Source organism: Talpa occidentalis, unplaced genomic scaffold, assembly GCF_014898055.3.
Source record: "Talpa occidentalis isolate TD23 unplaced genomic scaffold, MPIMG_talOcc4v2.1 talOcc4.11, whole genome shotgun sequence".
Classification (NCBI taxonomy): domain Eukaryota; kingdom Metazoa; phylum Chordata; class Mammalia; order Eulipotyphla; family Talpidae; genus Talpa; species Talpa occidentalis.
In genome coordinates, this window is record NW_023601104.1 from 86519558 (window position 1) to 86534386 (window position 14829).

The 14829-nt window shown below is 38.7% G+C and overlaps 1 protein-coding gene across 1 annotated transcript in view; it reads left to right on the forward strand.

Moving 5' to 3' along the window:
- Positions 1-2021: 2021 nt before the first annotated feature.
- Positions 2022-14829, forward strand: part of SEL1L (SEL1L adaptor subunit of ERAD E3 ubiquitin ligase) — a 44985-nt gene continuing 32177 nt past the window's right edge. The window contains exons 1-3 of the mRNA XM_037503752.2: positions 2022-2198; positions 7826-7863; positions 8684-8915. Of these exons, the coding sequence (XP_037359649.1) occupies positions 2129-2198; positions 7826-7863; positions 8684-8915 (340 nt within the window). The 5' untranslated portion in view covers positions 2022-2128. The remainder of the gene's footprint in view (positions 2199-7825; positions 7864-8683; positions 8916-14829) is intronic.

Below are 14829 nucleotides of genomic sequence, written 5' to 3' on the forward strand. Positions count from 1 at the left end.
CATGCATTGCACAGCTTGCTCCACAATCCCCATTTGTCAGCGCAGTGTTGTCAATGCAACACTGGGGCTAAAAGGAAGCCGTGGCAGTGAAAAGAGAGCACAGGGACCCAGGAGAAGGCAAGATTGTGCTAATGTGGAGAACAGGAAAGCAATGAAAAAGAAGTGGGAATTTGTCCATGTAGCACCTGGCACAGGACATTAAATATAAACATCACTATGTAAAGAAAAGGATGGAAAAAAGAGCCTTCGCTAAGCAGTGAACTTTCTTCAAGTTTATCAATTAGACAATCACTGCTCCTTCTGTGGGAGGCTGAAGTTTCTTCTCCAGCACTTCCCCAAGTAAGTAGAACTGCCAGGACAAGTTTCTATATTGTCAGATGTCTAATATTTTTTGATTCAATGAAAAAGACAGTCACTGAAGATTTTTGAGTAAGTATGGGGAAGCAATGGTTAAGAAAAATTAATCTTGTCCTGATATTTTGCCTAAAGTTAGAGGGAAAAGAGGGTGAGGTTGGTGGATGTGGCTAATTCTCAGGTGCATCTGCCAGGTAAGAGAAAACGAAGGTCAGTAGGGAAGTTTCCAGTGAGAAAGAGAACACCGGTCACATAAAAGAGTAAATATGGTTCAAATTATTAGGCTCTTATGCTCAACATGGACAGAAGAACTTACTAAAAACAGAACATACCAGATTTTGCCCTATGATTTAAAATCAGAGGAACTCCAAGGAAACATTGTGCATGACAGAAATAGAGATGAGTACCAAGGAGGCAGTATTAATAGTTGACAAAATATACCTTTTGTGTGTGTGTGAACATGAGTTTTCCTTTATCTCCTCCAGTGTGAATGGGGAACAGTAGGTTTTTAAATCCTCTTTCTGAAAGTGAAGACTCTCTATGAAAGAAGAAGGAAAACAAATGTGCAGATGGATCAAGATATACAGCCAATGCAGACTTTTCCAAAATCCTGAATTTAGGCTGTCTCAGTCCCAGATCTAAGACTTGACTGTGGGTGGGAAAGCAAACAACACACTTTGATGAAAAGGCAGGATAACAGCCACTGCTCTGTTATCCAGACGGAGCCGGCTTCCCTGGTACTTAATGCACAAGACTAGCCCATTTCTGCAAGGCAATGACTGTCACCTTTACCTCCAAACACACAAACTTGGACTCCTGAACCTAGTTAACAAAGACAACAATGGAACTTACAAAAATAGAAGGATGAGGACAAGGGTTTGAAAGAGTTTCTGCAAAGGCTGTTGGCACATTTTCCAGCAGATAATTATCTGGTGGCCCTGGAGAAAAAGAATCCTGGCATTGAAATGATCTGCATTGGGTGGAGTTTATTGTCTTCTGTATTGTCGGGAAAGGAGCACAGGTAGTGAGTTGCATCCTGGTTTCATTATGCAAGGTACTGTTTTATCAAAGTTAAAAAAAAAATCTCAAATCGGTCTAGCTGTTGTCGATTTCTCAGTGTTCAAATCACTATATCCAATTCAAATTGCCTAAATAAGACTACGAGGACTAGGAGCTGACACATGACAAGCTCTTAACCTTATGTGTTTCTTAATATTTATTTTAGCTCAAAAACAAAACAAAAAAAAAAACCTTGTGGCTACGTGGCCTCGAGCCCAGGTGTTCACTGACTGAGTTATTTTAACTTCACCAACCAGCAGCTCTTGTAAATCTCGCCTCCCAAGAGGACACGCCCAGCGAGGGCCCGTGGAGTGCATTATGGGAATTGTAGTCCTGGGGTGACTTTGTAGTCTCCGTGTCCCTCACGCTCTGATTCCGGAATGGTTGAACTTCGGAGCTACCAATTAGCTGGGGCCATGTCGGTGAGGCCGTGGTCCAACCGGAAAAGCCAGTGTGTGAATCTCGCGTAATGATTGGCCAATAGTTGACCTCGGGGGCGGAGCAACAAGGTGGGCGGGAAGACGACGGCGATTGGGCGAGGGGCGCACGGCGGCGGCTGGGGATTGGCTGCGTGCTGGGGCAGGGAGGCCTGGGAAGGGGCGGAGGCCGGAGACCAGAGCAGGAAGAGCTGTGGCGAGGCGGCGTCGGCGGCTGAGTCGGTGGCGGCACCGGCTAAAGCGGCAGCTTAGGGGGTGGCGGCGGCGGGGAGAGCAGGATGCTGGACCGGGTCGGGCTGCTGCTGCTGCTCTGTGTGGTGCTGCTGGGCTCGCCCTTGGCGTCCTCGGGTCAGTATCCACCCCTTGGGCTGGAGGCCCGGAACCACCGCCCCCCACGGCCCCTGTCGCTGGGCAGGGCCGGGGGCGGGGGGGGCGCGATCGGGGACCCCGCGGAGTGCGGCCCCCCCAGGCACTGGCCTGTCGCTCGCTGGCAGTCTTGGGGCTGCGGCCGGCCTGCTCCGGAGGGGCGCTTGGGAAGGAGAGAGGGAGGAAAAGGAGGAGCGGTCACCCCGCGACACCTCTCCCCGCTTAGCAAACTTTCCAGGACTCCCCTCGAATAAGGAGCTGACCCCTTGGGAACGTGACCCCAGAGCTGGAGTGGACCCACCGTGACACAGGAGCCCTCTCGGAGCTTCCTCGACTCGCAGCTTGCGTGCTGCCTGGGTCTGAACCCTGCAGTGGGAATTTGTAAGTTAAGATCTTGACAGCCCTGGACCGTCCCTGGCCCGTCACGACCTGGATGTTGACAGGGGTTTGAGGGGTTCGCGTGGCCCCTGAGCTAAACCCTGGCCTCTGCTGGTTTAAAAAAATGAAGATTTGTGATGTGATGGCACCCACTTCTTACCTTCCTTTTAAGAAATACTTGAGAAAGTCACGTTTACCTTTGTCACTTTTTTTTTTTTTAAGATTTGTTTATACGCACAAGAACTGGGGTACAGGCCAGAGTTTTGGGGGGTGAGGAGACTCACCAGAAACAGAGTGGGGAACAAAACAGGTAGATCGACCGAAATACACTGCTGAGGGGAGCAGCGGGCTAGTCAGGAGAGGTCTGCTGCTCCATGTGGGTCACCTCCCTGGCCTGGGATCGAACTTGTGCTGCAGTGGCTGCGGTGAGCCTCATAGGTTGTGTCTTAATCCCTTGTGCCACGTTTGTTGACGATTTGATAATTTTTGCGAAGACCTTCTTGCCTATAAATTTAAACCGAATAGCACCTACTTTGAACTTTGTATTTAGATGAAGGAAACCCTGTGCCTCTGAATTGATTTTCTGATTAGTGGCTCTATGCACTGGTTCTGAAAATTGTTTTTCTTTATGTCTGAAAGCTTCTATTTTGAGAGTGTTTCTAAGTGTTGGTAAAAAAAAAAAAAACAATTGGTCCAATAAAGGTTTTGGATTTTAATCAATTTCAGTTACAAGACAGCTGTCTGTGGCTTTAAATTTTTTTGGAACAAGGCAGAGTATAAATGTCAACTCTCTTTTCCAGCAGAAAATTTCCCAGATGGTTATTTAAATCCCCAAATTATCTGTCCTAGTTGTAAGTCAATGCCATAACGTCATACTGCTTCTAAATTAGGAGATCTGAACCTAAAATTCTTTCCATAATGTGGTTTGAGATATCTTTTCAAAAGCAACAAGCATATGTGTCTTACTTTGATGCCAACATTATGCTTTTAGGTCTGCAGTTCCCCCCACCCCCACCCCTTTTAGTGAATGGTTTGTTCTCATGATCAGACTTTAAATGGCCAGACTTTAAATTTCTATGTAATTCTTGAAGAACTCTTTGCAGTTATTTGATCAAAAGAGGTGAGTACCTGGTGGACCTTTGCATCAGGACCTGCCTCAGAATTCCTCTTGAAGATTTGATTAAAATGCAGTTTTAAGTCCTGAACAGGTTGGGGTATCTCTAGTTTGAGAGGCTCCACAAGTGAGTCTTAACACTAACGTTTGAGATTTATTAAGAACATGGAACCTATCCCTCTGAATTCAGTTTTCAAAATTTAAAGAAAATTAAAGTTCGCAAACATTTTTAGCATCTTCCTTTGACTAGATTTTAGGTATTTTGATTTCCACGTCAGTGGAGATGATACTTGGAGATCAGAAGTTGAGATTTAATCAGAAGTTGAGATTCTGAGGATGTTGTAATAGAAGACTATCACTGCTAAAGTGATAAATCTTAGGGTCATATGGATGTAAACAAAGGATTAGGTTCAAGAAATAACTGCTCTGATACCCATCATAGTTAAACTATGTCCAAACATTTTCTCTGGTGGAGGCGAAAACCTTACTTAGCTAGAACTAAAACTATATAGATATATGTGCTAACAGGTAGTGAAAGTAGTACTGTGCTCACATGAAGTTCAGATATAACTTGACATTTATGTGATATAAAATTTTATAAACTAAGTACGTGAATTTTCAGTTGGCTCTTTTCTTCATTAAATTGCTTCATTAATGTGCTGTCAGACTCATTTTTAAAGCTTAGACTTAAAGATTTGCTCTTATTACAAATATTTTATTATAACTTTGTGTTAGTGGAAGCTTGAATATTAGCAGTTACCGGGTTGAGTTTCATTGGCAAAGAGACTACAATAAGCCAATAAAGAGAATTTTGACCTGGTAGTAGTTATAATCTAGTATCTGGTTGTAGAGACATGTAAAATATACTTTTATTAGAAATGTGGTTTTTTTCTGTGACTAAAGAAAGATTTTTAAAGGATTTCTCCTTTTTCTCAACATAACTAAGTGCAAAAAAAGACTAACTTTTTCACTTAGAAATACTTGTTTTCTTATTTTGGTGTAAGAATAGGCAGATGATTTACTTTTTTCCCTTTGTGCCAAACAATGTTGCAGAGTCTTTTAAATTAGGTCCACTGCTAGGTATTTCAGGTAATAATTATATTAATACCATATATTCAAAAAGTACATTTCAGACTGTAGGGGATGTTTGATTTCATTGTTCTTTTGTTCCCAAAACGGTATTGTGAGTCAACAGCAGATGGTATTATCCTCTTTTGACAAATTGAGAAAATGGAGGGTGAGCAAGCTTGTGATAATGGACGTTGTGTATAAAATTAGTATGTCATGAAGCCAGGCTTGGGATCTGGTTCTCCACGCTCAGGCTTGGAGCAGTTAGAATCAAGAGTATCATAGGATCTGCACACGTTCAATGGCAAAGCAGAAGACAGAATGTCTGGCCTTTCTTCACCAAACTTTTTAGACTTTTTCTTGGAACATAGATCAGTCTGTTTAATTTGTATAAGAATTGGGAAAATGAGAGTAATGATGACTTTTCCCAGAAAAGATGGTTCTTTTCAGTTTTTTTAGCGGATACTGTAAAAATAAAAATTGGTCTTTTCAAAGGAAGGTGCTTGATTACTGAAGTAATAGAAGCCATTATGTTTCAGAAGTGATATTCTTGAGAAGTCTGTAACTCTTCATGAAATCCCTTTGTGTTTTTTTCTTGTTTGATAGCTGTGTTCTGATAAAATCATTAGTCTTTGCTTTTTACTAGTCATTGCTTTTTACTTATGCATCATTTTAACGTCTTTAGTCCTTACCTGACTACTTCTTTAAAAGTATTATACGAATGGATATATCAGTTTGGAAAAGAAAATAGCTGTGCTTTAAAGACTAACATACACAGCAGGCTTTCCCAGTTTAGTAAATGAGAAAGAATTCTCTTATCAGTAACCTTGTACAGGTGCCTAGTTTGTGAAGATAGGATAGAGAAAGCAAGCATGATGCAATTCACATGAAATAACTCTGATGTCACAAGTTCTCCTGTCTCTTGGAGTTTAGAAACACTTTTTGCTACTCTGATGCCTAACAGCTTGTGGTAATCTCAAAGCTGCATATTTTAAAATTTATTTATAGTTGTCTGTTATTTACCATATCAGCTAATCTTAAATTTCAACATTTGTATACATATACAGTACACATTCACTCATTTATTATCAGCTCTTGATATATAACCTAGGTAAGATTTGTGATTAAATATATTTACACATACAATTTTTATATAAAATAGAGATGAATATTTTCCATTATCCAAAGATTTGCTGAGAATGGTATTTCAACCATATATTAGAAGTTGGGTTTTGGGTGGTACTTGTGAAGAGGTTAGTAGGAAGAGTTGTAAATTGACATCACTACCTAAATGTTTAGTTCGGGCACTGGTATACACTCTACCTTCCTTATGCCCACTCAGGAGACATAACCCCTATTTGGAAGATCATCTGAAAGTAGTAAATGTGAATAACACTTCAATTCAAATTTTATTTGAATTGACAGCACTTTCATATATGGCAAACCTCACTTAGCAGACTGGTTGTTTCAAATATTCCAAAGGAATTAATACTGTAAACTAGAGTTCTGTGCATGATGATTTGGTCATACTTCTTAAGGTTAGCTGGATACTTTGATAATATAAGTTGTTATACTTTGAGAACTGCAAGTTATGAATAATGTTAAGAATATAACCATATGAAGTAAACACGATTGGCAACTATTACACTAAATTTTCTAGTAAAAAGCCACACGGCTTTATAGCATTTTGTCTACTGGTTAATTTCTCACATAGCTAATGGGACATGGAATAATTAAGCTCACTCTTGAATAAAATAAGGTAACTTTAAGAGTAAGAAGGAAACAGAGATTATTGAACAGTTTTTCTTTAAAACTGGCCAGATCACAAAGCTCAAACATGTTTGGTCAGTGGGTTGTTGAATGTGTTAATAGTAAAAGCAGGAAAAAGAATACCTAATAGCCGGAAGAGAATAGCTAGAAAACAAAAAGAATAACATAAGGAAAATTAAATAGGACAGAATCAAAGAAGCTGAAAGGAATTGGCAGAAAGGTATAAGTAGTTGGTGAAATCATGGTTTATTGAATTACAAAGCTGTTGATTTCTTAATAAATACATTTCACGTGAATGATTATGTGCTAGTACAATGCTGCCTTTTACCTGTATCTGGTTATCTCTTCAGTAAAGTAGAACACAGAGCCTACATAACTTCATCTGGCAACTTTGTCAAATAATAATCCTTCGCTTCCATCTTTAGTAGTCTTAATGAACAATGAAATGCTAACCAGTACTAAAATAAACTAGTATAATTCCAGATTCTGAGCAGAGAGAAAGAATAGGTTGGATCCTGAACCAGAGAAGCAGAGATGTAATTTTATAAATTTAGTAACTCTTCCTCAGTTGTGGACTAAATATATACAGAGGAATTGGATGCTGTAGGGCAGGACAGGCCACGGAGCAGGTTTTCTATGATCCCATGCAGACCGGGTAAAGGAGGAGAGAGTCCTAGAGACCTCGGTGGATTTTCAGGCTTTTATTGGGATTTACCCGGTACATGGCAGGTAGGGATGCTGGGGGGCAAGTCCACTTTTTCTGGTCTCTCCTGCGTTCTCTCTGTTTCTCTGCTTTTGGCTTCTCGGCTTCTGCTGGCGTCACCGTGATGCCGCCCTTATAAACTCAGTCTCTCAGCCCAGGTGTACCCACTTCAGGTGCCCGCCATCAGGCATGCATTCAGGACCACAGGTTCCCTCATCTATCCTAATGGCGGGAGGGCAGAAAAGCCTGATACTTTTACCTTACCCTACAGATGCTCTCTGAAGAAGTATCATTTTTACTGTTGGTGGTGATGGGTCTTCTTCCTACTTGTGTAACACGTGAGGCTAATGTATTTCCTGGAGAAAGAGAAAAACTATCCTCAAACCCCTTTTCTTCCTTGACTTAACCTTTTCTGAACAGTGGCTAAATACAACCAATTTTTTTTTTTTAGGTAATTCTAGTTTTTTTAATCCAGTGTCTGATTATTATTTGTTGTACTTACCGAATGCTTTATTTAATAATAACTGATTTCCCAACAAAAAAGATAACTAAAATTGTCTCAAAATTCCTTTATAGATGAAGAAAGCAGCCAGGATGAATCCTTAGATTCCAAGGTGTGTACTGAAATTTGCATTGACCAGTATTTAATGCCCAGTTTAAAAGCATGAGTTATGTATCTTGGAAAGCATATGAAATTTACATCCTTTGAGCAACAGAATTGGATTTTAAAAAGATAGCTACTATCAATATTAGTTCTAGTTCTTCTGGGGAAAAAAAATCACTATCTACGGGGAGAGAGAATAGTAAGTATTTTCATCATAATTGTTATTTATTAGATTTGATTTCAACTTGAATGTGCTGTCTGAACTATGTGTGTATTTGTATATGTGTAAGAACCTCAGGAGGTGACATTTGTACTGCCTGATGAGAGATTGACTTCATTTTTAGTTTTGAAAACATAACCCCTGCTCTTTGTTTCCACTTATATCAGTTTCTAAAACAAAACAAAGATATGTGGAGTTCATCCACTTAAACTAGTTGATAGATTGAATAAGGCTGATTATTGGTATCCAAGGAGACCAAGCTGTGTTGATCCCCTGATCCCTAGATTAGAGGAAATATAGATAAGAAACAGGAAGTTAGAGACAGGGCTGTCATAAGAGAAATAGAAGAGGTTGGGAGCATGTAGACCCTAACCCAGACTTTGGGCATGAAGGGAGATTTCCTAGAGGAAATTACATTTCAGGTGAAATTCAAAGAAACAGTCAGGATTGGGCAGGTAATGGAGGCATGTGATGAATGTGTTCCAATGTCTGTGGAGTTGAGCAAGTATGGTACAGCTAAAAGAGATATTCTAGATTAGTAAAAGAAATGATGAAATTATGTTGGAGGGAGTCTTGGTACTATTGAATATGAAATGCTTTTTATTCTCAGACCGCTTTGCCATCTGATGAATCGGTAAAGGATCACAGCACAGCAGGCAGAGTAGTTGCTGGTCAGATATTCCTTGATTCAGAAGAATCAGAATTGGAATCACCTATTCAAGAAGAAGAGGACAGCCTCAGGAATCAAGAAGAGCAGAGTGTCCCAGAAGAAATTAGCTTTCTAGAATCTCCAAACCCTGAAAATAAGGACTATGAAGAACCAACGAAAGTACGGAAATCAGGTAGTCTAAACGTTTTCTTTGCTTTTGCTTGTTTTAGGATGCAAATGACTGAAATTTTAAAACAAACATAGAAAAATGTTCAAATTGTCCAGTTTTATTAATTATTGACCATGTATAGAGTTTAGTTCAAAGGATTTTCTAGATTTTAATGTACCAGGGTTACTCGTTTAACAAATTTGACCCAAATTATGTAAGTGGAATTCAAAAGCAAAATAGAATTTGGATTATATTAATATCTTAACATTCTTAACATTATATTAATATCTTATAGATACTGAACTTCAGTATCTAATAATCTGTCAGAGTATTACACAGAATAGAAACTCATGGGAGGAATTGTCTAACATGCTTCTTTGGTTCTTTTTAGAATTGTATTAGGATTTTCACTACAATAGCCTTTTTAGTCCTCCTAGGTAATTTGATTCAGCTATTTATCCCTCTCCAATTGAAACTTAGCTAACCTTTAATCCTCTGCTAACTTAACCTTCTTACCAACCTGTACTTTTAAATTTAAAATTTGATCTCATACCTGTGCTTTAAAAAATTAATTATTCATGTGTCACCACGTACTGGCCTTTATTATTACAAAGGAATAATGTTAAAAATTGTGTTATTAAACCACTCTTGGGAATTGATCAGGTTGGAACTTTTAAAAATATAATTTTTATTATAAATACTTTGTCCTCATAATAGAAAATCCTATTTTTAAATTTCTTTAATCTTAGCTAGAAATAACAGCTGTTTATATAATGAAGATACAATTAGGCTTTTTTCTAGATGTATGAATATTTTTAAGAAGATTGAATTAAATCAAAATGTACATACTATTTTATAGCCTGCATTTTGCACAGAACAGTTTATCATGAACATTTTTCCATATAATTAATGGCTTTAAGCAATTTTGTATGTGAATGTGACATAGAAATGGTTTGTTTAGTGTTTTGTTCTAGAAGATCAGAGATTTCATTGTGCACATCTGTGAAAATTTCCTTAGAATTCTTAAAAATAAATGTAAAATTTTAAGACTTTTTAAAATAAATGTAAAATTTTAAGACATTTGATACATACTTCTAAATTGTTTTTCAGAAAAATTCCCTTTACTTCTTTTGAAACTACTCCTTTTATGTATATCAGCCAATTATATATACCACTTTCAAATTTTGCCCAAATAATGTGATTTACTCCTGTTTGTTTTCGATTAGGGAGATTTCCAAAACCACACAAAAGAACATTACTTCGGCCCCAACCTACCATCACCAGCTTCAAAACGATCAGCCTTCTTGTTTTAGCTTTATCATCACACACACATTTACTCCTTATTTTCCTTTTCCAGAATATTTCAAATCAAATTCCACATTGCTTTGCCTATGTGTATGCTATCTCTAAAAGTAAGAATTTATTGCCGCAAAACCAGGTTATACAGTTTTCCTAATTCTTTCAAATCTCTTTTTTAGATTGGGTTGTTTGAATTTGTATCTAAACTAAGATCTTATGTTTCTCTTCATCTGTAACATTTCCCCTCCTTAGTTTTTACGTGTCATTTATTTGTTAATGAAATAATGTCCTTTTTGCTATACAATTTCCCACATTCTGTATCTGCTAGTCATATCCTTGTAATGTTGTTTAAATTGTTTTGCTCTCTGCTGTACATTCTATAAACTGGAAGTTAGTACTAGAGGGGGTAGATTTAGTTCTGTTTGAGAATATTTTATATATTACATTACATTGGAAGGCATATTTTGCCTGATTGTTCTACTCTCGTGATTGATCAGTGAGGCTGGGTGGTGACAGCCTGACCCAGCCCTTTGAAAGATCCTCATTGGCCTTTTGTTTAGAAATTGTGGCAACCATTTTGTTTGTTGTCTGGATCCATTATTTCATTAGGCATTAATTACAAAGTGGTGACTTTGTAATTTATCAATGCCCTTGCATTTGTTATCTGGATTCTTTTATAAAGAGCTTTTCTGCATCAACTATTTGATTACTGAAGTATCATCCATACAGGGAGAGGATGATAAATGCTAGATTCTTTCCTTGAAATATTTTCAAGTGATGATGTGGTGCCCTAGCAACCTCCAGAGAAGACTGATGAGTATGTTTTGTTTGCTTGTTTCTTTGCTTTGCTTTTTGCTTTTGAGCATCATTACAAATCCATGGGTTTTCATATATTTATGCTTCACTCTTTTGTAATTACTCTTTTTTCATTACTCACATTATCCCATTTTGGCCATTAAGTTTATTCCTTTGTTCTTTTAACTAACCATAGCTGACTTTTAAACCTTTTTAGGTTTATATAATATATATACCTATATAGGTATATAATATATATTGCTTTATATATATATGAGATATAGGTATATGTTAGATAGATATATAAATATATATAACTTTTTTTCTTTTAAGGCAGGATAGTATGTCCCAAACTCATGTTAGCATTTCCTGAAATGAATCTCAGCTATTTCTCCAAGAAACCTAGATTCCTTTTAGTGGGAAATTTTATATAGATACCATAGTCTAGGCACCAGGGATATGCATTGCAACTGTGTTGTCATTACTAATAGGTCTTTTTGATGAATAAGGTTAGGAAATGTTTCATTCAAACTGATATTTCTAGTTCAAGTTAAATATTAAATGAGATAACACAAAGGTGAGATAACACAGAGGTGAGATAACACAAAGAATAGGATTGGCAAGTTGAACTCCCAAGAATCAGAGATCTTACCCAGTGTCAAGCTTGACTAATATATTCAAGACACAATTAGCACAAGACACAGTCTGTGGAGAAGTCCTTGACTGTCAAAGCTGCTCCCAGATCCTTTCTTGCCTCCTAGCATGTGCTCTGACCCAGAATTTAACATACGAGGCCACTAAGTGATGTATATGGATTGTCACTTCCACTAAAAGGAGCCATTTTAAATATGAAATGTCTTCAGTTTATTCTGTGATAGCTACATACCTTGTATGATACAGAAAGTCACGCCTCATAAATATGCCGCACACTACGGTTAGCAGTCTAGACATACCAAGTCTGTCCTGATACAGGATTCCATAAGTAGGTGCTCTCTGGGTAGTAAAGCCTTTAGATGCCAGACAGGTTCTTGTTGTTATGTTTCTCTTATCACTTTTCTATTTCCTGGGCAGCAAAAAGGGCCCGTGTTGCAGTTCTGTTGCTCGCCCTTTTCACCCACCAAAATCTTTATTTCTTTTCCTTTTATATTTGTGTCTCCTTTCCCCAAGTCTGAAAAACTTGATACCTAATGATATTGTTTATATTGCTTTATTCTATTGGGTTGTCAGCAAAGTCATGACTCATCTTTCCATAAATACATCATGACTTTTCTGACAACCCAATGTATGTATATATAATATATGCATATATTATGCATTAGTTGCAAAATAACATTACCAACCTTAACTACTAACAATGGGATGGCTGAATCCAGTTTAAGATTTCTTTTTTGTTTTTTTAATTAATTTATTTATTTATGCATACAAGAGCTAGGGTACAGGCCAGAGATGTGGGAAATGAAAGGATTTCACCAGAGACAGAGCAGGGATCAGAACAGGCAGACTGATGAAATATACTGCTGAGGGGAGCAGCAGGCAGCAGGAGAGGTCTGCGCGCCATGTGGTTTCTCCCTGGCCAGCCGGGGATCGAACTCATGCTGCAGAGGCTGTGGATTGCTTCATAGTGTGGTGCTTAACCCCCTGCGCCACCAGGGACCCCAGTTTAAGATTTCTTTATGGTTCTTTTGTTCTTAATATAGATTTTACTAGGGATTTATAATAATATGGTGTTTTAAAATCACATGTATAATTCTCTATGGCTACTCCAACAAATTTTATAAAAATTTGAATTCATTTGCTTGGGTTTATTTTCTTTTTTAAAAAAAGATTTTTATTTATACAAGAGCCGGGGTACAGGCCAGTTCTGTGGCAGGGTGAGAGGATTCACCAGAGAGAGAGCGGGGAACAGAACAGGCAGACTGACGAAATACACTGCTGAGGGGAGCAGCGGGCGAGACAGGAGAGGTCTGTTCGCCATGTGGGTTGCTCCAAGGCTGGTGGGGATCGAACCGATGCTGCAGAGGCTGCGGACAGCTTCACAGCACTGCACTCAACTGCCTGCGCCACCAGGGAGGCCCCAGTTTATTTTCATTTTTTAATAATTACTTCGTTTTTTCCTTTTCATTTATACTTTTTAATATTAATACTTGAAAAGGCTTACATGCTTATATAAAATGTAGCATAAATTACATATAAATTACTTTGCATATGTGGTTCCAACTACATTGTAACCATTACTTCTATATTTTATCAACTTCTCATTCATATCAGCAGCACCATGTTGATCTTCCTAAAACCCACACTTAGTCTTATAACTCCCCTATTTATAATCCTTCATTATCTCCCTGTTTGTCTGCAAGATGAAGTTCACAGCCCTTTAATATGATGCACATATGATGTCCCATATGCCTGCTGGTTTCTATAACTTCATCTTCCCCAGTTCCCCACCAAAGCATCCTTTTTTTTGGCATCTCTTAACCCATAATGGTTCTTCAAATACATCATGCAGTTTATGCCTCTGGATCTTTGCACAAACTCTCCCCACTCGGAGTATCATCCTTACCTCCTTTGCCCAAAACCATCTATCAAATATAAATACTCACTCATCCTTAAAGATAAGTTTCTCTTTTCTGAGCAGTTTCTAAACTACCCAAGAATAGTTGAAGAGTCTTAGAACTAAGACCTTCCTCTCTGGGCTTCCTGCTTACCCTTGACCCCCTATGGTCAGTTTCCTAACAGCAGCCAGACTGATCCTCCTTCCTGTTTAGAAGACTCCAATGGCTTCCTGTCACAGTAAAATCAAAACAACCTTCATAATCAAGATCCTCGTGTCTCTGATTTTATCTTTTGCCACTCTCGTTTACATGATTCCAGCCACTCTCACCTTCTTGGCTGTCTCTTGAGCATTTCACCCTTATTGTGTCAGGGATCCCCAAGACCACCACCCCAGGCTTGATGATCCCCTAGGGAGACTGACAGGGCTCAGCATATAATTTTACTTACAGCTGTGATTTGTTGCAGCAAAAGAATATGAAGTAAAATCAATGAAGGAAAAGGTATATGCTTATGAAGTCTGGTAGAAACCAGGTACAAAGCTTGCAAGGGTCCTGTCCCCAGGGAATCAGTCTCTCCCGCATGTGCGTACTCCCTCCCTCTCCCCGTCCCCCCACACATACACTTACACACTCTCGCTTCTGCTCCCTCATGCTCTCTCACTCAGACATTTCACACACACGCTTAATATGCTTAATTCCCCCAGCAACAAGTCGCAACAACACACATGAAATGTTGTCTACTAGGGAAACTCATTAGAGAACTAATCCCTGGAGTTCTTAATGGAGTCTAGTGGTATAGCCATAGGCACTCTGTGCTTAGCACATGCCAAAATTGCAGACTCTTAGAAAGAAAGCAGGTGTTCAGCATAAACCATGTTGTTTTTACAGTTGGGTTGAGCCACTCTGAATGGTTAAGGTGTATCCTCCCAAAATCTCAGTTCGCAGGTATGGGCTGACTTTGTAAGCAGGTCTTCTCAAGGATAGAAGTTCAGGCCTATTGTATTAATTCTCCTTGTACAGTCTGTACCTGGTCATTCAGTTATCTTTACAACAGAGTTATTATTAATAAAACCCAGACAGAGGGAGACCAACCTCCAGTATTGATTTCAGTTATGCTCTTCACAGGTTCTGGGCTTAGTCAGTTAACAAATCCTATTAATCTTAAAGGTCTTAGAAAGCCAGGCTTCCTCCTTAAGTTTCCGTATTAATCTTTTTTTTATCTGACCTGACGTATTCATGCAGGCTCGGCACAGCTCTCGCCAGTAAGTTGAAGCTGATTTGAAAGCCTTCCA